At 39.5% G+C, this 23,808-nt stretch overlaps 1 protein-coding gene across 3 annotated transcripts in view; it reads right to left on the bottom strand.

Annotated features, from left to right (window-relative positions):
• LOC121672688 (glutamate receptor-interacting protein 1-like) overlaps positions 1–17,138 on the bottom strand; it is a 175,538-nt gene extending 158,400 nt beyond the window's left edge. For 2 of the 3 annotated variants that reach the window (XM_042045431.1, XM_042045429.1), the window contains exon 1: positions 16,605–17,138. In XM_042045431.1, coding sequence (XP_041901365.1) covers positions 16,605–16,737 — 133 coding nt within the window. In that variant the 5' untranslated portion in view covers positions 16,738–17,138. The remainder of the gene's footprint in view (positions 1–16,604) is intronic. The other variant, XM_042045433.1, reaches the window with a different exon arrangement.
• Positions 17,139–23,808: the final 6,670 nt, after the last annotated feature.

The following is a 23,808-nucleotide window of genomic DNA, read 5'->3' on the forward strand; positions in this document are numbered from 1 at the left end:
AGAAACCAGCAAGGCAAGTTCTATGAGCCAAATTTCCTGTGCTAAACGCACCTCTCTGCAGCCCTGGCATCTTCCTTGCAACATCTGCTATTTCAGTACAGCAGCAAAGGGAAGCCATGGCAGAGTGACAGTGGGAGTTGAAGACCCTGCCCTGTATCTTTGGGTTCAATTCTGAAAAGAAGAAAAGCAACCTCTAAGCAAGATGTTGGTGTGGGTTAACCCATCTAAAGCACTCCTTACATCCACTGCTTGTAACAAAGTCCAAGCTGAAGGATTTGCAGTAAAAATGTTCAAGAGGTACTGTGCCTTCCAGAGCACCAGCATTACTACTACATTACAGATCCCCCTGTTTAAATCATTAAGAGCTTGGAAACTCATGTTGAGAGAGAGGTATGACAGCAACACATGGATATATTCACTGACATTTAATATAGTCACTTTGATTAATTATTAAATCTCTAAAATGAACTTGGTGCTTGAAGTGGCATTTCAAAGGGTCCAATATTCCCATTAGCAAATTAACTTTACTCTCAACAGTTGGCATTAGTTGCTTAGAAACAATTATTTAAGACATCTAAACACACTTCACTTAATCCATACACCCCCAGTCTGATTTCCCCACAACTCATGGAGTCATTCCCTGCTCAACAGATTTACATATTTTTGGTATTCCCTACATAGCCTGACATTCAATTTTCAGAAATAGTATCTTTGCAGTCACTGAACCTACACTTAATTTCATTCAGTATGCCCAGCCATTTTCAAAGTTAAAAGCATGAAGACTGCTCAGAAAGACAATTCAAATGTTATATATTTTATTTATTTTATATACATATAAATACATAAATAAATATTTCTCACATAGACAGAATTTTTACTTGGGAAAACATACATGCTGAGGAAAATAAAATATTCAGGCTAGGCGATCAGTCAGTATAGGAAAAGACTGTACATCAAAACACCAAATACATCTAAGGTGAAGGTTTAATAATTGCAAAGTATTTTTGTTTCCCTTAATTCGATAGGTGTCTCTGGAAAAAAAAAAAATCATACAAACAGTCAATATCTAGCCAGTATTAATTAGATGAGAAAAAACTCACCGCTACAAGCATTCTATAACTGTAAGCAAAGAGTAAATACATCTTGCTGACAAGAATTAACTATTTTTTGCTTTCTTCCCCATTGTTTTCAGAAAGACTTTATTTTTCCTATAAATGTTTTAAATGCCTTGCAAGAACCAAGATAGGTGCGTAAGTGTGGGATCTGATTTGGCCCAAGAAAAGCTAGAACAGGAGATACTGCATCAGTGGTGTCCACCTACTACCAGGGCTTTCAGGAGAGGGGACAAGGGAGAACTGGAGCTGGGATGCAGCCTTCAGCCTACACTTGGTGAGCAGCTCCAGGAAGCCCCACAAGCCCAAGTAACCACCTGACCTGAGCCACGACCGATCAGCTTAACACCAGCGCTGTGAATCTGAGCTTCCAGTAGCGTGTGAAGCTAGAAAAAAACCCAGCAGGTCCCATATAGTCCCTTAATAGACAAACAGAGGAGGTGGCTGACATATCAGAAGAAAGCTGTGGCCTTCCACTGAATACTGTTCCTGTCTGATACACCACTGCTCTAAACATGGTATTTAATTTATACCATTCATCAGTCTCGCTTGAGGGTGTATGTGGGCCAGTCAGTTTAGTTTTTGTAGAAATAAATCTCATTTCCTCATATTTTCTGAGATTGGTTTCAAGTTAAATAAAGTGAGGAAGTGAAAACAAGTCTTCAATACTTTACAATAGTGGTGGTCCCATAGGTGGCTTAGTAAAAACAACTTTTACAACACAGAAACTCTGATGCAATATTTTAAGGCAGCTGTAGTCTTAGAATACTTGAAAAACAAGTTGTACAGGCTGACATTTCAAAATAATTTTGTAACTCTGCATCTCTGAATAGCTCCTAGAGTTAAAGGTTATCCAAAAGTCACAAACCCTTTTCCCAGAGTAGACTCACAATCTTGAGACTGACACACTGTTCGGTACAGAAAACAATACACGGGGGGAGTGGGGGGAAGGCCCATCTATTTGTTTCCATTTGCACATTTAATAAAATCCTATTTAGACAAAACTATTCTTTGCCTTCACATTCATCAGCACATCAAGATAAATTGAAACTCATATACATATTATTTTGTCTTCAGTAGGACTGTATACAATGTACCCAAGGAGAAGGTGGACTGAGGCCAGACTTGGTGCTAGAGGTATGTCTGGGAAAAAAGTACTTTTGCCTGCTATGGAGCAGAGATGAGCATGGGCAACATTTAAATTAGATATTAGAAAATGTTTCTTCACTGAAATTGTGAAGCATTGGAACAAGCTGCCCAAGGAAGAGGTGAAATCAGCATCCCTGGAAGTTTTTGGAAAACCATCTGGATGTGGGCCCCTGGGGGCATGGTTTACTGGTGAGCTTGGCAGTGTTAGGTTAACAGTTGGACTCAATTATCTTAGAAATCTTTTCCAAACTTAATGATTCTATGAAGTGGACATGAACACTGTCTTGTCTCTGGCACCTCCTCACCCAGTACCTCTGCTCCCACCTGAAACAGAACTATACAGACTGCCAGCAAAGGTAAAAAGAAGGATGACCAAAAAAAGGAGAAAAAATCCCCCACTAATTTTCTTCTACATTTCAATCATTCTTCAAGAAATGACAGGGTAAGATTTGCCTCACAATTTATCAGCAATTAGAAAATATTAGTAAAAGAAGTTGCTGGTGTCCCCACATGCCAAGTGCTGTCCATCAGATCCTGAGCAGCATAGAGGCATCAACCCCAGGGGACAGCCAGGCAGCCTGTGGACAACCCCGGGAGGGAGACATCCCCAACACACACAATACAGAAAAATGTCTTCATGCCAAACAAATATTTGCTTTCTTATTTTCCTAGGGCAAAAATACAGAGCCAGGAAAATAATTTACAGATAAAATCCAAGTATGTTTGAAGTGGTTTTGAAGATGCTTGAACTCTTGAGGATACAGGAACTTTGCCTGTTAGGGAGGTTGCTCATTTTTCCCCCTCCACAATTCGAACAGGCTCACTGAGTAGAAATGTGGCTTACCTACACTTAAGGAGCAGCATAAGGGGATTTTGTACCTGCTGCTCTTGAAGTAAGTTCAGGAAAGTACAAAAGCATTCAGAAATCAAAAGTCATGGTTCCTGAAACATACACACACACACACATAGATATCTGAGTTGAAATTTCAACATCAAGGGTTTTTTCCCCTAATAGGTGCTCTCCCAGGAGGAGCTCAGAAGGAGTGCCCATGCCTGTTCCCCCCTGCCCCACGGACACCAACAGGACTCTCACACAGCAAGGGCACTCGCTCGGTTCTGCATTAGACTTAAGTCTAACTGCAGACACAGAGACCAAAGCTTTTACCTTTGATCTCCTGCTGCAACCCTGAGTTCCAGACATAAATGATTTATTCTACAGTGACTGCATCTTAGAAGTTTGCTTTGCTGCAAGTTCTTCAGGTCCTTCTTTTCACACATCTGAAGAAACAACACTGAGCTGCTCTAAGAAAAGAGATCAATATAAACACACAGCTCATCTTTTGACATTTCCAGTCTTCCACATCCTACCAAAGAACCTCAAGCTGTCACTTACCCACCCCACGTGCATGTTCTATGTGCACATACAGATGTGCTTAGCTCCTGTCCAAAATTCAGTCTACAACTACAGCATCCCCACTGGCCTCCCTGCCAAAGGGAGTACACATTCATTTGCTTGGATTCTGTAATAGCAATTGGCTTTCATACAGTTAAGAGCAGCAGTCAGGTCTTCTCTAAAACTCCACATAAACCCATTTTCCACTCAGAGTGAATAAAAATGAAATAAATAAAAAATCACTTTACTTGGCAGGAAATTTAACACATTTAATATTTACTACAATACATCCAGCTACTTCAGGTTTTGCTCCAGTGGAACAGCGTTTTAGGGTCAGCATCAAATAAGCCTTTCTTTCTTTCTTTTCCTTCTTTCCCCACCTCCTGCCCTCCAGCAAGCATTATACAGTTTAAAATGTCAATATTATTACAGGTTACAATTTTAAATTCTAACTGAAGGCTCATGTATAAAAGATATTGGCAAGAATAATTGGCTTTTCTGAAGAAATCAGCAATAAAGTGTATTAATCAATGACTACTGAATCCTGTGCTCCAGGCTAGTGGTTCCTGTCAACAGCGGTCCTTCAGAACCAGGTTTTCCTCTTCAGCTTTAATAAACAAGGTTGAAATAATGCACCAAAATGAAATAATGTAGAACTAATCAGCTGTCTTTGTTTTTGAAGTCTGAGCAATTTCCTTGAGAACCAAAATGAAACAGAACCACCATACTTACAAATTATCTTAGAGGAAACAATATGGAGATACTGATCTCTCAGCCAAAAGATGTTTTATCTCTGCCAGAAATGGGTACAGAGTATGGAAACACAATACAGACAACAAACACTGGGAAGAAACTGTTAGAATTACTGTTTTGTTCTACCCACACACCCCATTTTCTTTCAGGTTCCCAGCTACAGACTTATATCAAACCTGTATCAATGGGACCACTCACACTAATCAAGTTACACACCTGGCACTTGCAGGACCAAATCTTTGGTTGGCCTACAGCAAGGCACAGCTGAGACAATACAAAACCTCAAAAAAACCTCCCACTGTCAGCTCTGCAAATCTGCTTAATAAAATAAACACCAAGCAGAAAAAGTGCAATTACTGCAGACAGATTTTTGAGAGCTTTGTTTTCCATGCAGCAGCTATAAACAAATAAATCTCCCCATGCATTTTAAGATGCACAGAGAAACACATTAAAACCCAAGACCAGAACCTCTGACTAAAACAGCTGAATTTGCAGATGCAAAGGCTATTTGAACTTCACTTCCTCTGCTTCTTTCCCAGACAGCTTCCTATTCACATTTTTTTGACCTAGCCTTAAGTTAAGGCATCCCCAGCGGCCTTGGGTCAAGAATAAAGGCACGACGCATTCATCTTGAGCTCTAGACTATGCTGTCACATTTAACAACTGACCATCCCCCTGGCTTGCTGAGCAGCACACACTAGTCTGTTTAAATAAGTAAGTAAGCAGAAAGAGCAGCTGGGAGCCAGAATACAAGTAACTTATGCTTTTTAAAAGTAAACCCATATTGTAGACCATGAGCATTTTCCATTTTGCGTTAGTAAGACACACACCTCCGAACCCACCTTTTCCTGTCTGAATATGACAGGAAAGCCTTCCTTCCCTCAGGGTTTAAATGACTGCAGATAGGGTGAGTTGCCTTTCTCCCCTTTGCAATAATGGTTTGATTTTACGATAAAACTTCAAGAAAAATCTTTATTAGACTGAAAATTTAGGAGTTACTTTGTGCCGTTAACTGTATTTTTCAAGTACTTTAAAGGACTTCAGGATACGTGAGGAGAAGGGGGTTCCATGTATGTAATTCAGAAAATACATAAAATTTCCACTGTGGAAAAAAACCCCAAATCAGGAAAACAGGGTCACTCAATTGCCCAGGGTCCAGCTGAAGAATTAAAGAACTATATGCATCAGCAAAGGGGAAGGGAGGTTGGGGAAGGATTAAAAAAAAAAAAAAAAAAAAAAAGCCGCCAAAGTAGTTACACAGTGGGCTCTCTGTAATACCAAATGTGTGTTCTCTCATTTCGATAACATCGCCTAATGCTTCTCTCCATACCATGCTCCTTGTTACCATATTACACTGGACTTCAAATCAGGACAAATTTTCCAGATTCCACAAGCCGAATTTAGAAGCCTATACAGAGATAAACCATTCAGTGGTCTTCTGGGAAGCACTGATCAATTTCAGTCAGTACAATACTCAAATGAAAAGCTCTAGAAAATTCACCTCTTGAACTATTACAGACTTAAAAATGTTGCTTTTATCTGAGAGTCTTTTTAAAGTTTATTTAGCTGTGCATTTTAAAAATATAACTTGTGACCAAGAAAATATTACCAGTAATTTCAAGAACAATTTTAACTATTTAGAGAAGCAGTTAAAATGAACAGAAGTGATCAGAAGTGTTTATTAATCACCTTCTGTAGGTTACTCAAAATCAAGTTACATTTTTCTCCTTATTTGTACGTCCCTGTATCAGTTGGTGGTAGTTTAAATAAAACTGAGGCCATAAAGCTGCTGCTGTTAACCATCCATTAATTAATCATGTAAGACATAATTCCCAAGTCATCAAGACTTCAAAGACATTTCATCACAAAGTAAGAGCTCACTCACCAAAACTACATTTTCCTTACCTGAAAATCCACCAACATTTTACCAGTACATGGACTGCCAACATATTGAAGCTGTGTAAGAATTAATTCCAATCAATTGCTTTCACAGAATTCTAAAAATTGTCTTAATTGCAATTTTGTGAGAAAGACAGAGGATTTGAGCATTTTCCATATATTAAAGCTATTTTCATCCAATGGAGAGGTGTGTTACCTTGGCCTGCTCCTCTACTCACACTGGTGTAACCTCCTTAATAATTATGTCATGAGCAATATTTTTGTAAGAGACTTAAACCAACAGCTCATAAAGTTCTTTGACTATCTCAAAGGAAGAAAACAACCTATTGTGAATGGACATGTGGCTGTAAAAAGCTCAATTATCTGTACAAGACAAAAGCTTTAACTAGAACAGCCTTCAACAGTTTTGCTCAGTCTGTGGAAACAATTTGCATGACACAATCTGCCCTATAAAATCCACAGCCGTTCATATTGTTATAAGAGCCTCAGTTCAAAGGAGCAGTGAAGGAAAAAAAACCCACCAAAAAACCCCAAAGAAACTAGAAAGGAGCACTATTTTCTACCCACCTAAGAACAAAACACAAACACTGAATTGCAGCACACAAATCAAGTACCAGTTACAAAACAAAAATGTTCAGTGCGTTCTCCATCCCTTGTGACATGCTTGGGAGCGGCACCATTTTAAAGGGATGGTTGTGCTCTTCCAGCAGACAAACCTCTCCCTGTCTGTCCTCCTGTAGCACTGGGCTGGGTATTCCCTGCCTGAAGAAGCCAGCTAAGACACACATGACAATTGGGAGAGCAGCTGATCGTTTTCAAAACCTACCACATTCATAAATACACTTCTATTTTTGTGAGACGTTTAGTGTCTACCAAGAAAAACGTAGGGAAATCGTAATTAACCTAGGCTTCAGAAGACTTCTCTCTTTTTTCCTGCCAGGGTATGGCAGAAGTGAATGGCAACAGATTTAGAAGTGCTGGGGATGCCTGTGTAACTCCTCTGCAAATCTATGAAGCCCAGGTGAAATATGGGTCATGTTACAGAGGGAGCATTTTGGAGACTACCAAAATGTCATTAAATTCAATAGGCATTTCAGAGTTCCACCATCACACTGCACTCTATTTAATTACTGATGGGCAGCTATAACCACCAGCCTGAACAGCTTTGGTTTCTTCACTTTAGAAGTCATTCTGATCTCCTTTTAGCAATGAAAGGGAGCGTAGCATTTTCATGACGAGCCACGTGAAATTCTACCACCACGCAATGGAAAATCCGCATTCCTGCTTTCCAAACTGTAAATGCCACCAGACGTATCTAGATTTACTGACAACTGACCTGAGTGCTGCTGCTGCTGCTGGCAGTGCTCTGCCATAGATCCAGGCTCTCTCCCAACTTTCCTTCACTAGCATTTTCTCATTTTCCCTAAACTAGGCTGTCAGATGCAACGTCCCTATCAGACGGTGTGGCAAACATCCCTTTTGATTTCCGAGCATTCAGTGCTCATACAGCTGGCACCGCAGCCTGCAGCTACTGCTGTGACTCATCCCTTGGTGACCACACAACTTAATTGGGCTCCTACAAACGGGGTGCAGGTAGCAGGTCATCAGGGCTTTAAATTATTTCCTACTCCAACCTACAGAAAGCAAGGGCAAAAAGCTAGTATCTCTCTGTATTTAAAATATGTTTGCATACCATTCATTTTTTACTGCACTTATTTGTAATACATTGCAAATACTTTCTTTTCGCTTTTAATAGAGATGCTACCAGCTGACAGAATAGTGACAGGGTGCATTGTTAAGTGAGGAGTTTTACCCTTCTGGGAGAGGGACAATGTTATCAAAATAACATAGACCTGAGCAGTCACAGAGGTTGTTAAACACACCCAAAGGAAGCAGTTGCAAACAGACTTGAAAACAATTTACTGAATTAATACTTCAAATGGTATCTGTCTACTTTTGATTTCACTTTCTTTTTCACAGTTTCATTCAAACAGTATTTCCCCCAGAGCAGTCTTAAATCTCTCTTTTCTCCTTTCTGCTTTCCAAAGTTTGGCTCTTCACATGGTAATCTTTCCAAAGATAGTTCACCTCAAGTGTCTCTTCTCATCTGTTTAAAGTGCCCAGAGACAGCCAAAAAATAAATCTGGTTTCTCCCTCCTCTGTTCCACAGCTGCCCACAGTGTTCTCTCACAGTGTCAGCACAGGGACTTTTACTACAGAATGCACTGAAGTGATACATGTGTGATCAGATCCAATGGCCACTTGCCAAAATTTACTTCTGCATCTTAACTTCAAGGAGATTTTGGTTCATTTATAGCAAATATTACATCCAAAAGGTGTTGTTATGAAATTTCCATGGCATGCTAAACCCCAAGGAACCGTTGGCTCCATGTTCTCTACTGCACACATGTGAACACACACACGAACCATTAAAAAAGCAAACTGCAAGTTCAAGGTTTAAGAATTTCTCAGCTAGGCCTCCTTTTGCATATGCATTACAACACAGTCTTTCATTACCTGATCTACTTCTTGCATGAGACCTCATTTCATTTAATGCTCAAAAGAAATTATTTTAACAACCTGATAAAGTATTTAAGACCTTGCTTTCCCTTCATTGCTCAAAGTGTAATTCCATGCCTTAATTCCCACCCACTATTCAAGCCCTTCTCTCTGGACAGACATTCATTTCAGCCCAAGTTCTTCTGTGGTGCTCATCACTGTAGCATTTGATAGCTTAGCAAACACTAATTTATTTTCACAGCATATCTGTGAAGGAGAGGTACCATTAACCTCATCTCATAGGCAGAGAACCAGAGTACAGGGAGATTAACATCAAAGGTATGCAAGAATTGAAAGGCTGCATCCTGAGATGCCTTATGGTTGGAATTTCAGACTACTGAGGCTTGTGTAATTTTTGTATATACAAACCAAACCTCCCTTGGCTACAGCAACTGGTGCCAGACATCTGCAAATTCATGCTCTCAAGTGAGAAAAATGAGGGATGAGCCCTGACAAGATTGGTTGCAGCCTCTGTCACACCAGCACTACAGCAGAAGTGATCAGGTCCTTCATTAAGCACTCTTTAATGAGAGGCCAAATGAAGGTCCTAGAGGCACCCTTAGTTCTGCTGCCTTTTAAATCTGGACTATGATCCTCAGAATAATGATTTGTGTATCATTTCCTGGGTTTCAGAAGGAAACTAAAAATCCTCTGAACAAAACCGGTAGCATTAAGGCGCCTGGGTCATGAGCAGTGTGGTCATCATGGGCCCCTGTACCCAGTCACAGCACAACCCCTGTGCTTTTCTGCTGAAAAACATTAAACAAAGTTGCCCACTAATTTCTGTACATATGACGAGTAGCACCACATTTGTCTTACAGAAATAATAACTACGGTAAGCAGGTGTTTATATTCATGACGGTGATTAATTACAGCTCCTGTCATGCCCCGCTAACAAAACACAGCAATCACTCAATAAATGTTTATAATCTCATCACCATGGGACTTACATTGTTTCTTTCTTTGTTCCACTAATTGTTTCAAGTTTTCCATTGGAACTGAAGGCCAATATTAAAACTGACACCTCAGTAGTTGCTTCTACATCTCTCTTTAATCTTAGTTCATAAAACCTGATATTTCATTCACTTCACAATATCCAAGGCGAAAAAATAATCACATCACTACATGCTCATGATGTAAACTGACAAAGCCAAGATTAAACCCAAGGACTTACACATCATTGCAGGAAGTAGGAAGCCCAGATCTCTCTGAATTTCTTTGTTTGAATGTGAACATCATATATTCCAGACAAGAAGATAAGAGGGTGCCAAATTCTCCAAAACACCAAAGTACAACCTTATACCAGCAGCCACTAGAAGAGCAGGAAGACCTAGAACAAGTAAATTTCTTGAGCAGGGACAATCAGGGTCTTGAATTATTAAGTAAAAAATAGGACTGGAAAGTAAATGAAAGAAAAGTAGCACAAAAATTGTATGCTCGTAATTGCTAGCAGGGAGAGTGTTTACACTTCATGCAAAGAATTGTATAACTCAGGTCTCATTATTTCAGTGCCTTAAAATAAATAAGCTATTTTCCCTCAAGTAACTCCAAAGCAATGTTTTACTACCCATGCTCTGTGCAGTCCCAGGAGGCTAAGGGCCACTTGTAGAAGAGCCACAAAGGGTCATTTAAAAAAGCAATCTTATTACTAACAAACTTAAAACTGGCTGTTGCACCACAGTTTTAATGAAGAAAAAAAAAAAAAAGGCTTTTATGGCCTGTTTCACATATAATGAAAATGTTTCACCAAAACCAGCACACACCCGCTGCCTGGCAAGAAGAAATGCATTGCTCCAGTTCTGCAGGGAACCCCACAGCCTTGGGTTTAGGTGCCTCACTGACACACTGTGTGGCTGGGTATCACACTACTGCAGCTCAAGTAACGACACTAATTTAATTATATTTGAATTGTATAAACAACATAATGCAGCTTAAGCCACCCTTCAAACAGACTAAACATCCACAAACACAAGCCTCATCCCAAGGCTTGCGTTTTTTTACTAATATAAAACACCAAAGGAGTAAAATAAGATTTTAATATATGCATATTCCTTACAGGCTTAGAAAACCTAAATAATTTCATGGGAGGCTGAAGAGCTGCTAACTGTCTTCTTTTTATTACCTCCTCCTACTAGCTTGCTTGTCTATAAAATAAGAATAGTATGAAATTCTTCTCTTCCACTTGGGTTCCATGGGAAAGTACACTTTCACTAACAACCATGATGAGCAAGATGGCAGATAAATGGGATCCTCTCCAAAACACATACATACCTCACCAGAAGTCAAGTGATTCTCTGCAAGAAGATGGTTGTCATGAAATATAAAACTGCACTAGATGCAATGACCGATTGTTTAAAAAAAAACCAACAGTTTTTTAACCATTTTCAACATCTATGTGTGTTGAAGAAGATAAAAAAGCAAGAGAAACAGCATGAGGGTAGACCTTTATCCAATGCCAGTCTGAATTTTATCCAAAATGGAAAATACTGCAATTGTTGCATGAGAAGTTTTAGGGAAGTTTTAGCAGTGGAAGCAGAGACAATCACTTGCTACCGCTTTTGTTTCATTCAGAAAACCCTGAATGGGAAAGTTGACACTGCCTGTCCCAGCAATAAAGCTCAAATACAGCAGCTTCCTTTATCACCGTGGCTGGCCTGCGAACTGACACTGGATGGTAGCCCTGTGATGACAGAGTCTGTCTGCACATGGGCATCGCACCCATGATGAACTCGAGGTGCTGGGGCTATCCACATCTCAGGAAAGAAGTGGCTTATGGAAAACAGAAATACCCAAGAACTGCAGTCCATTAACGAAAATCTCCAGATTCCAACAATCATAAAGCAGTTATTAAGACAAAGGAAATGAGAAGTTTTAATAAATTTTAGTTATTTTTTAAAAATACTATTTTCATTGTGTTTTCAAAGCCTGCCATATCCTCTCCTCAGGTTACCAAGCCTTTTTTTCTTGTAGGCTTCAACAAGTATTTTACCTTTACTTTTATGAAAGCTGAGATTTTACTGTACTGACAAGATCTGTGATAGGTGAAGTACAACCCCCACAAACATGCACATCCAGTTAAACTGCAAACTAGCAACACACAATCATTGTAAAATGAAAAGCAGCTGTCCTGCATTCCTCACCCTTAATATCAATTAACATCTTTGCAACTTGAGCTAGAGATATTCAGTTCCCTTGTGTGACTCATAAAATCATTAACTCTTCTGCAACCCCAATCAAATCTATGAGATTGCTGCAAACAAGAACTATATGTACCAATTCACAAAATGGAGAAAATCTTGACAAGAGTGATGTTGCTACTGACCACAGCATTAAGAAACCATAGGCATGTCACTCCCCTTGGTGTTTTGTCTCATGTATTTAATACAGCTTTAAAACCACCTCAGGTATGAAACACAAAGACATTCACTCCTAACATTTTGGCAGCTATGGTGTGGGACTTGTTGCACCATAACACTGAGCTGTGTTGGAGAGTAATGCCCAAGCGGAGTTTTTCTGCTGACACCATCCCAATATCCCAATATATCATATCTACAATATTAATTTCAATGAATCATTCCCAGATTTCAGTCAACAAAGAGGACATTTTCAATTCTGAGTCACATAAAACCGTCAGTTTCTCCTTTTCTACCTTATTTGCTAGACTAGGAGTTAAATACCTTACCTTCACTTTCCAGTGATGACATAGGAGGGAGAAGGGCAAATTAATGGAAAGATCATCACATGTATTTAGGGGACGAATTCAAAGAGGTTGAGGGTCCTAAACTGAAGAACCAGATGATTCTCACATCAGAATTGTGAAATAATTAATAAACGGCATCAGAGAGGGAAATGATATGTGACTTCACTGCAGATGCAGATCATGGCATATTACTTTGTCTAACATATCAATGCTGTTGTTACACAACATACACTAGGCTTTGACAAAGGATAGAAGAAAGTTATTCATTGGACCCTGGTGACCAAATGGAACACTTTAAGGTCAAGGCTAAAATCATAAGACCTTTCAGGTTAGTGGAGGTTTACTAGTAGAATTCTTTAAACATTGCTTTTTGGGATCATTACTTAATATTGTCATTGCATCTACATAGAAAGTAAAATCTTTATGCCAACAGACTATGCTGTGAACCATATTGAGAAGAACATCATCATCATCATAAGAACCACCAATGAGAAAAAAGATCTTTCAGGAGATGGATTACAGACACCAGAAGAAACATGTAAGACAAAATTTAAGACTTCTAGACCTGCATGTTTCATGAAACCTGTGAAGTTCCAAAATCGGTTGGAAGAAACCCAAACCCTTCCAAGTGTTTTGAAAAATAAAGACTTAGTGATTAAATTATTTTAGGGTGTGGGAAGAAGTGTTTGTTTTGGTCAGAGGTGACCAAGTCGGGCTGGGTCCCAAAACCACATTCCCACTCAAGGCTAGGCTGAAACTCAAAGGTCTTGGCACAACACCTTGACTTCAGCAGTAGGACGTATGTCATCTTTGGGAGCATTCCAGGAAGTTCTGATATACAGCATTCCTGATGGTTTGCAGTCTCTGTAATAGTAAGTGCCTTTTTCATGCAAAGCCTCATTATAAGGAACAGGTTCAATGACAGTGCCATAATGCTGCTCAAGATAAATATGATGCTTTTTAAAGTGTTTTATACAATAAGCACCAACTTGTCTGAGTAGGTTGGGTAGCAATTTCATCACCCACTATGTTCACACTGCAAAGTATCACTGAAATGAATAAGATGCCTGCACTACTAATGTCAATATGTGCTTGCGTACCAAAATTATTACTTCAGATTTTCTAGCATTACATAGCACAGACACTTCAGAAAGATAGAAGAGCTGGTGTTGCATGTTAAAATAAGGTTAACTATTAACTGAACACAAGTGGATGAAATGTCCAAGAAAAAAGACATCTGCCTCAGGAGCTGGGGTATCTTTTTTTACCCAGGGAGCTTTAGGCAGCATTGCACATTCCCTTCATCCAGCTGCATCCCAATATGACAGCTAATATGGTCTTCCATGACAAAGTTTCAGAGAAATAAAGACGGTGTACCAAAAAGCGGGAGCAACAATATCCCAATATCCAGGCACAGCTGGGCTGAGGACAAACTAAAGACACCTTTTTCCTGTGATTCCCAGAGGCCTGTTCTGGTTTTAACTTTGTTGTCTTTGTTTGATCCTGTGGTTATTCTAATGCAGTTTCTGCATTTTCCATTAATTCTGTCTCCTCGTACAACACCCTAAGCCATATTACAAATGGGGGAAAAGAAACAGTAACAAGCTCATAAAGTGATTGTCTCAGACAATCTTCAAATGTACTGGCTAATTGGATATATAACTCATAAATGATGATGGAGAAGGGATGCCTAACAATGTAGAGAAAGGAAACTAAATCTAAAAAAGCTCCAGCTCCATTCAGTTGAATGAACAATAGGCATTTGATTTCATTAGCTCTGATATTCTAAAAATCGTACCAATAAATACAATCTTTCCTGCAAGCACACATTCTTCTAAGCAAACGACTGCCGAAGGAATGGCTATTAAAAGCTCTGCAATTACTCTAAATTTGTACTGTAAACAGTGTAACACCAGACCATAATTAAATTAAATATGAAACATTTCATTGTCCCAAATACATGCAATTCAATTTGAAGAGAGCATTTGTAGTAGCACCAGCAGCATCTTTTCAGATTTTGCACATTGCTTTAAGTAACTACCACACCTATCCAACCAAAACACTGACACATAAAGCACATGGAAAGACCACACAAAAGCACTTGAGGAGAAACTGTGCTTGAGATGGTATCTCTATAAAGACTGCATGGCTCGAATCTCCTGTGACTGCTTGGTTTAAGTAACTGTGAGAAGTAGCTAACTCCTTGTGCATCCAGCTCCATAGGGCTGCGTGCTAATTTGAGTTCAATTCAGTCTGAGTACTTCAACACTGTTGTAAACACCACTTCAAAATCTGACACACATTTCATCCAGTCTGAAATACTTATGACCTCCACAAGCAGAAGTGTATACATTCTTTCATTTTCTTAGTAGAGTAAAAGGAAAAACCTATTAGACATTTGGCTCAATCTTAGTGCCATACATTAAGTTAAGAGTTAATAATTTATTAATCATCATTCAAGAAATCCTTATTACATTTGACAGTTTTTGGAGGGGCTTTGCTTTCTTCTTTAAAGGACCTTCAACAACAACAATCGGCTAGGGAAATATGTTGACATACGGCTTTGACATGTTCTTTTGATTTACATATTAAGGCAAGAAAAAGTTACATGCTTTCACTAACATATATCACTTTCAAATTTTTCACTGCTAAACAGATTTAAAATTTTTAGTTCTAGTGTAGCAGATTTTGTGTAGCAGACTTTATGTCACTATGTTACCCATTATGATGCAATGCCCCCCAAACAGGTCTTTTTCTTGCAAGAACTCCCTCTTAACAATATAGATAAATTATATAGTTTAACATTATCAGCATGATAAATTTTCTTAAAAGTGGAAAGCAAACAAAATTGTATCAACGAGAAGCCCAGTAAACAATCAATCACCCTACATTAATTGTCTTTTGGAGATAGGCAAGCATGGCACACTGGGAGAAAGCCAATAAGAACAATTCTTTTGTTTCCTAATTTTCTACAAGATACCAGTTCTCTGGTGCTGTAAGGCACAATCACATTTCTCATTCTATCTTAAAACAAATGTAAGGTTCTTATGATTTATTTCAGCAAAGTGGAAATTGAGCAAAAAAGATACTGACAGTCACTCACATGGTACAGAACTACAAAAAAGTGCATCAAACTTCAGCAGCTCAACAAGGCACAGCTTTACTGCAAAGGTCCCAAATCAGTGGCCCAAACAGCAGAAACAGGCAATTTCTGTGCATTGCTGGTTCTACTGCTACCACCTTGCCCTGACAATGCTGCACAAGACCCCAGGCAGGGGCTGAGCATGGCTTCCCTCCTTCCTACCCTCCCTGTGGGCACCTCTGGGCACATCCCCTCCTCCAGAAGACCACGGCACACCAGCAGCTCTGCAGCCTGTACAGGCACAGTGGACAAACTCTAAGAAGCTGCAGGGTCCAGCACACAGCTCACACAGGGACTTCTGAGCAGGTGGTTTATTTTGGTTTTGGCAGAGCTGCTGAGTGCCAACATGTGAGTGCCAGCAAACAAAACCCCCACTTAATTCTCCAGGAGTGGTCCTGGACCTGCAGCGAAGAACCAGCCCACTCAATTTACTCACTACTGAAAAGACCAGGTCACAGCAGAGACTTAATAAACCGACTCCCCCTCAATACCAAACATTAATCATCAACTTCAACTTACAAATGAGTGCTCGCTGCCTCTGTAGTGCTTTAAAAATATCCACACAGCTTTCCGAAGGCACTCTACAAGGGTTGCCACCACCCTACTCGCTTCTCAACACAAGTGTTTTAACAAAAGGTTTCCAGCAGTCAGACTGGATTAACTGCATCTGAAATCTCACCAGGGTCTGCAGACAGACCCTCTTTACTTTGAGAGCTTCTGTGCTACTTTAGATGCTTTGTATTGTTCAGCAGCAGCAGAAAAAGCCCTCACAGGAACTGACTTTTAATACATATATGAGGCTCAGGTTCTAGCAAGGGAGGAATATTTTTTGCGTTTTTGGTAAGAATGTATCCCTTATCACAGCCAAAAGAAAATGAGGTTATGCAAAATACTTACTTCGAAAATGTTCTGAGGCATAATAGTAGACATCCTCATAGCCCTCGTGGTAATCCTCCTCTGGCCGGTACTTTTTGCCTTTTCTTCTTCTCGATCTTCTTATCTGCTTGACAAAGCCCAAGAAGCGCTCCATCTCCCTCCTCACTCACAGCCCCAGCCGGCAGCCCCCTTCGCCCTCTGCTTCACAAAGAGCTGTCCCAGCATGAATCAACCGCAAGCACCGGAGCAGAGCTGCAGCTCCCACCAGCCGCTCCGGTACCATTAAACAACCCCTCCCTTATCTCAGCTGTGACTAGGAAGCATACTGTTTTCCCTTTTAAAAATAAAAAGGGATACACACAGAGACACACTTTATCAAATCTATTGACTGGAATATTTCCACCTGAAAATAAATAAAGGGTGAAAGCATTGAAGAAAAAGGAGAATTTCACAATTCCAAGCTGTTATTAAGCAGCAGAGGACAAAGTTGAAGAGACCTGCTTGCCAGCAAGGGGAAGCCCAGCACTGAGAGCTCCCTAGCCTGTGTTTCCATCATTTGAAGAGGGGCTGGGAGGCGGGGATAGATGTTAGTCAATGGACTGAACCATATCTCAAGGCAAAACAGGTTTCCATTCGCCAGTTAAATGCTGCCCTCATATCTACCCGGGCACAGCCTCAGGAGCGTGTTTGATTTCATTTGTTGTAAGAAGAGGAAACACGCCAATCCATTTCTGGCATCTCATATGCTGGATGAATAAACAGCAAAGTGGTTTAATCCGTACACACAGCCCACTCACCGACAAGTGTGTGCCGAATGTGTTAATTGGAGCAGCAGGGAGAAAGCTCGGCAGCTGTTAAAAAATGACACATATACCCACCGGGCATTAGTGTATTCTAATCACTGCTAGATCTAAACACTAAAAGGCACTCCACAGACAGGTCTCCTACAGAGCTGGCCAGGGTGTATGGCAATAGGCAAACAAAGGAAGCGACATCACAAGCACACTATGACAATACTCATTTCAAATCCCAGCAGAGTTCAAAAAACTTTAAAATTAAGGTGCGTCAGATCATCTTTGGCACAGGGTGAGAGAAGCAAAAAGCCTGAAAAGGCACTGGCTCTCTTCTCTTGCTGCGTGCCTGAAACCCACATTCATTCCCTAAGATAAGGCTGGAATTTCATCCGTGTTTCTGATGAAGTTTCCCTCCTGCACAAAAACAAAAGCAGTGACTGCTCAAATCCTATCACACTGACATCTGTCAGGGGTTTTTTATCATAACCACGTTCCCACAAGCCCAGTAAGGTCTCTAGTGCAGCAGGACCTCTCCTGTCTGCTGGTACAAGTCAGGGATCAAGCAGTCACCTCAGTCAAACTATGTGCTGAACATGGTCACTTGCATCCAGGCTCCCAAGGGATACCATTTTGCACTTAAAAGGAAGTCAGAAAGTCTTCCTGTAAAACAGATTTTACAGGTTCATCATCTGGAAAAGGAAGAGCACGCTGAGAATGGATTAGTTTCTGGTGATGCAGACATTTCAGTGAGTCTTTATTTTGCAAAGAGGAAACCAGGGCACTGTTTTCAAAAGCATAAAAGAAGTAAAGCAAAAACCAGGACTGTAACTTAGCAATTCTGTTTTGAAAGAAGTGAGCAGAGATTGATCAATATTAAGTCAGGATTTTCTCGTTTTGAAATGTGACCGTTGTAAGTAAAGGTCAGCTAGACCTCATATCTGAGGATCCTAAAACACACACACACACTGAAAGCTGGAACTGGAATTCTTTTGGGCTTGTTCCAGCTTTCCAGATATTTTAAAACAATATTGTCACAAACCCATACTCATTTTATCCGTAAAAGCTCAAAACGCCCAGCATGCTCCTACCAAGCTCCCCACAGGAATACAGACTCATCCTCCTTGACCTCACCAGCCCTGCTTTCCCGCTGTGAAAATGCAGCCGCTGTCGCTAGCTGATGAACACCCCCAGGGCACCACCAGAACTATTTTTAGTGAAACTTCTATAAGGAGGTTGTGTTTCATTACAAGTCTGTTTTTATCACACAGCTTTCAACTTTCAAATGGTAAAGACCTTAGAGGAATATTACAGGCATATTACCAAAAATAAAAATGCCAATAAAACTTCACCTATGGACTTCAAGAAGGGATCGCTGTCTGTTTTGAAGGTTTCACCACACGTCTCTTCTGTGCTCTGCCACCAAGCAGCACAAACATTACTGTCACGAAACACGAAAACGAAAGGCGTAGCCTACAGCAGAGGCAACACTTTCTCTTTCCAGAGAGAAAAATGTTGGTTTGTTGCCCCTGTTGAGGACTCTCCCTGACAGATGTGCAAAAAGGTATTTGTAGGTGTCAGAAACCTTCAAGACAGAAGTCTTGCAGCCATCACTGCTCCTTGAAGTTAAATTATTAAGTTCAATTAAAAATGACAAAGCTTTTTAAAAAGGAGAAAATGTAAAACTTTCTTGCTTTTCAACTGTCTTCTAAATGAAAGCTGAAAACTGAAACCAAGCAGACAGACTTGGCTTTTATTAAGTAAATACAACCTTTTTTTAGTACCTCTGTTGCTCAACATGTTCCAGCATAAGCAGCTTCCCCAGTCCTCACCAAGCCCCAGGAAGACTTCGTTCCTTTCAATAACAAGACAAATACAGCAAATAAGCAGATAAGGGAGCAACCAAACGATCTCAAGTAGCACCACAAGCAGCAGGTGCAGCACATCAACTGCCTGACCACTTTCTAGAGAGACCTGATATAAGTTTGGGCAAATTTTGAGCTTTGGAAATCACATCATTATGTTGTGCAAGGGACTTGCCCTTCTCTCTCATGCTCACGAGGTGCATCACATAGCTATATGGCTGCTATAGTAAAGCAGGAAAAAAAGCACTAAATGGTATTATTGGCCAGTGCTCATGCTAATAGCTCCCACCTATGCTGTGTGTAAAGTATGAAGGGACTCTCCTCAGATAAGCAGAGGGGGTTGGTTCAAGCCCTGCTGCACTTCACTCTATCCCACCACCTACTACTCTCTACAAAGGCTCCATCTCCTATGCTAAAGATGCAGAAGTAGGCCTGCAGTTTCTAACACACAAACCGACAGTCCTGCCAGCATGTAAATCATACACACATTTCCTTTTACATTAATGCAAACAGCAGAGACACATAATTTCAGAAATTTTACTTTTTTTTTTTTAAACATAGAGCAAGCTAAGCTTTTGATTGGATTTCCTCTGTGGTACTGAATACTGTGGTATTCAGGGCAATTTAAAGACAAGGAAATACCTTAACTGAGGACATTGTTGTTATATACTATTATGAGTCAGAGCATTAAGTGCTCTACTATACTAGGAAGATTTCTGAACAAAAGTTTTGTTTCATATGCATTTCATACCACCGCTACTGTTTGCTGAAAATACTGGAGACATTCATTAGCTACTCCTCATACCATACCTGTAAATATTTAATCATAGTCCTACTTTCAAAGGTATACACAGAGAACTCAGTTTCATAAACACAGTAGTCAAAAAAAAATCCTGAATAAACAGCTAAACTCCTGCTTTCCCCATTGCTCAGGATTCACCCTTCTGCAGCTTCTTGTTGTGAAGAACTCATTTCTTAACGAAAATGAACATGGCTCTTGCAACCTTCTGCTTGAAAAGGAATAAAAAAGCAGAAGCTAATAGAGGCATACAGCAGTTTCAGAAAGGCATATTGATTGTACAGGACGAGCAGAGAAAGAAACAAACACTGGCTTTCAAATTTTTAAAATGCAAAGTATCAGAGATGGCAATGAATTTCATCCTTAATGACAAAGAGAATAGGATAATTATGCCCAGAGGGCATAAAATTAGGTGTTGATTTATATTCTGAAGCTGTTTCTGAACTAGAATTTAGAGAATCAATTTCTGGTGTTTTAATCCCACAATAGAAAGTTGCAAGGTAAATATGTCTGAAGCTCTTTGGCTCATCCTTTCTGCCTACTCCATCAAAGCAAGCATTCTATTGCCATTTCCAAGGGGACTCCTTAGAAGAAAGAAGGATTGTTGTGCTGTCTCCAGCATGATGTGCCTAACAGAAATTTTGCCAAGTGACACCGATTAGATAATATTTGCATACTCCATTCTGAGAATTAATTTGTATAAGTTAAGGAGAAGCTCCATCAAACTGGATCAGGTCAGTGACTTACTAGAAATGACTTCATAGCAATAATAAAACACATATAAATAAGACAGTAATTTTTGAAAAGTTGAGCTGAAGCAAAAATGCTTTTGCAGCCACAGATAATTTTCTAGAAGACAGATGTCAGCATTTCAGCTTTAACTTGTCTTTATACCCTACCCAGAGCAAAGATTAGGTTTCTCATCATGTAAAATATCTGCATTTAACATTTTATTTGCACAAAATTAGCTATGCAGTTATCAAGGTAAACTTTCACAAGTGACATTTTCTTATTTTCTTTACTTATTTCTTTACTTATTTTCTACAGCACTTTTTCCAGTATTTGGGAAAAGCAGTAGGAAAAACGTCTTGGTATCCAAGGATAAGCCACTAAGGTAGTAAATATTTAACAAGTATTTCCATTTGAGTGGACTTGCAAACATGATGCTTTGAAACCAGAGCCTGTGTATGAAGCAAGAATCTCTTATGTGTTGTATCATAAATACAGAATGGAATGGGCACCAAATTTAACAGTTTGGGGCAGGTATGTTGCCCCCTGTTCATCAGTATGCTTCAGTGGTTAAAGGAAAAATATTTTAAACAGATGAACCCTCCTACCCTCCTGTATCTCCCTCTGCGTCTCTGGGCAGCCCCTGAAAGTCTTCTGCTGGGGGAAGGAATGCCCCTCACTGGGAGGCAACCATGTAAGAGAGCACACAACGGTAGTTGCAGAGATCTACCTGCTTCAGGTTACTCCTGTGGAAAAAACCCACAGAGTTATACGTGGACAATACAAAAATTAGGATTAATATTAACTGCTCTTGGAGGCTGGCTGAATAGAGGAAACAGGCTTTTTCCCAGCTCCCTCAAACCCCTAAACATAAAGATACAGCAAACCTCAAAAGGAAGAACAGATTGCTTCTTCTCTGGTTCTCTTTCAACTGAGGGATGTCTTTATCTGCTGTCATTGTTTTTGAAGACTAGCAATAACTAATAAAGGAACTATTCCCCTATTTGCCTTATAGTATCATCTTGCCTGACCTTCTAGTTTTTCAAGTGATGTTTGTTCACATGTGATAACTGCTCATGTCAAGGCTGCAATTTTTCCACTCTTTGCCCGAAATATCTTGGTGTAAAATGTGAGATTATCTATTTGAAAATTATAAAATGCCTGTAATCTACAATCTATTAAACACTATAGGAACATATGGTCCATACATGCAGAAGAAGTTCCATGTACAAAGCCAATACTGTGTGTGAGGAGTACCTATCAGCAGCCCACCACCCCCTGAGGTACCACTGCCCCACCTGACACCCCTCTGTCAAGCCAGATTCTGAGTACAGGTTTTGTTCTCTTCCTAAAGACATCTGAAAAGAGCACTGAAGGCATGGGACATACTAAATATTACACTGCATATCTCACCTATTTGACAGTTTATATACATGCAGGATAACCAGTGCACTATCTCTGGAATGTTGCTGCAGGAGAACTGGATGGTGATAAAATACTGCTGATCCACTACTGTTATTTTTAAGATCTGATACTTGCTATACACTGTTAAATTATAAGTTTGCTCTGATTTTAATGCATTACATTCAGTTTCACAAGTCATACATTCTTGTTATTCATTGCTCACACAGAATCATAGACCTTTTTTGTCTTCTGCTCCTAAATTAATGCAAGAGTTGAGAGCTGGAGTTCAGCTTTTGTGTCACCTAGTTGTAAATTAAATTAACTGCCAAATATTTTTTTCTTTTCCCTCTTTTTTCCTTTTTTTTTTTACAAGTGAACACACACATATTTTGAATACTTTGAGTTTCCTTATTGTATTTTATCATATATGTTATTTGATATTAACATCATCAATGGTTTTGTTTTTTGCAAAATTTTCTCACATAAATGTGTGCTCATAAATGTGAATGCCAACACAGGGATGAGGGTAAAATAGAACACAAAGGATAGAGGAAGAGGCTACTTTCATTTAGAGGGATCTCGGGGACTCCTTGTGTGTACAATACAAGAATGCTGCCTCTCATATATGGAGAATGCCGAGAAATCTTTGTGGCGCTGTTTTGAAAGGGTCACTTGTCAAGTTGAATTTCATGCAGAGTGTATGCTTCAGGGGAAAAGACACTTTTTTTTCCCCTTCAATTCAGCTAAAGCCGTTTGCATACATTCTATTTTCTTCTCATCTTTCTAGCCTATTTGGCTTTAAGTAAGTGACTAATTAGAATATACAAATACGCATTAACAAATGCTAACTTTACCACCACCAAGGAAATACTGCTCAGGTAAAATTAAGTGCAAAATAAGTTTGAATTTCCTTAATGTTTTGTGACACCAATAATCATTCTACAAGAAAAGCTAAGCAGAGCACTATTCCAACTATATGTAAAATGCCTTCAGGGTTAAAGTGGTAGACTGAAATTTTAAAATACTAAAACTAGAACACACTTCTTTGGGAAGTCTGAATTAAAGGTGTTCTCATTTTCTAAAGAAATGTAGCAAATGGCTAGAGGGAGCACTACCAAGATTTTGCATAGTGTGTCTGTTTTATGCACAAAGGATATCTCAAACCAACTATGAAATACATATGAAGAAGTGGTTCGGAATATGGATAGGGTTTTTACTCCTCACTGAGTAAAAAGACATTATATTTCCCTAATTTTTGATTCTTCAACAACTGCTCATTTCAACTCTAACAATAATTAAAATGCACATAGAGCACTGGAAAGAATGAATAATTAATTTAGGAAATTACAGCTGGCCAGAACAAAAATACCTAGTAAATACATTAAATGAAGTTCTTACACAAAAGCATCAAAATAGTTTCTTAGGCTGCAGACCACAGGAGCTATAACATGCCATCAAACAAGGCTGCAGTAGGTGGGATTTCACAGTTAATTGACAGTGGGAGACCTCTGTGAATATGTTGTGTGAGATTTAAGGTAAATCACAGGAGAATCAATCATTCAACATCTCTTTACATGTAAGAGTTCATGCAAGAGACTTTTTGCTATGGATTTACTCTCTTTTACCTCATGAGATTA

The sequence above is a fragment of the Corvus kubaryi genome, unplaced genomic scaffold (genome assembly GCF_017639235.1).
Source record: "Corvus kubaryi isolate FWS band 111438036 unplaced genomic scaffold, C.kubaryi_AGA036_p1.0 64854, whole genome shotgun sequence".
NCBI classification, from domain to species: Eukaryota; Metazoa; Chordata; class Aves; order Passeriformes; family Corvidae; genus Corvus; species Corvus kubaryi.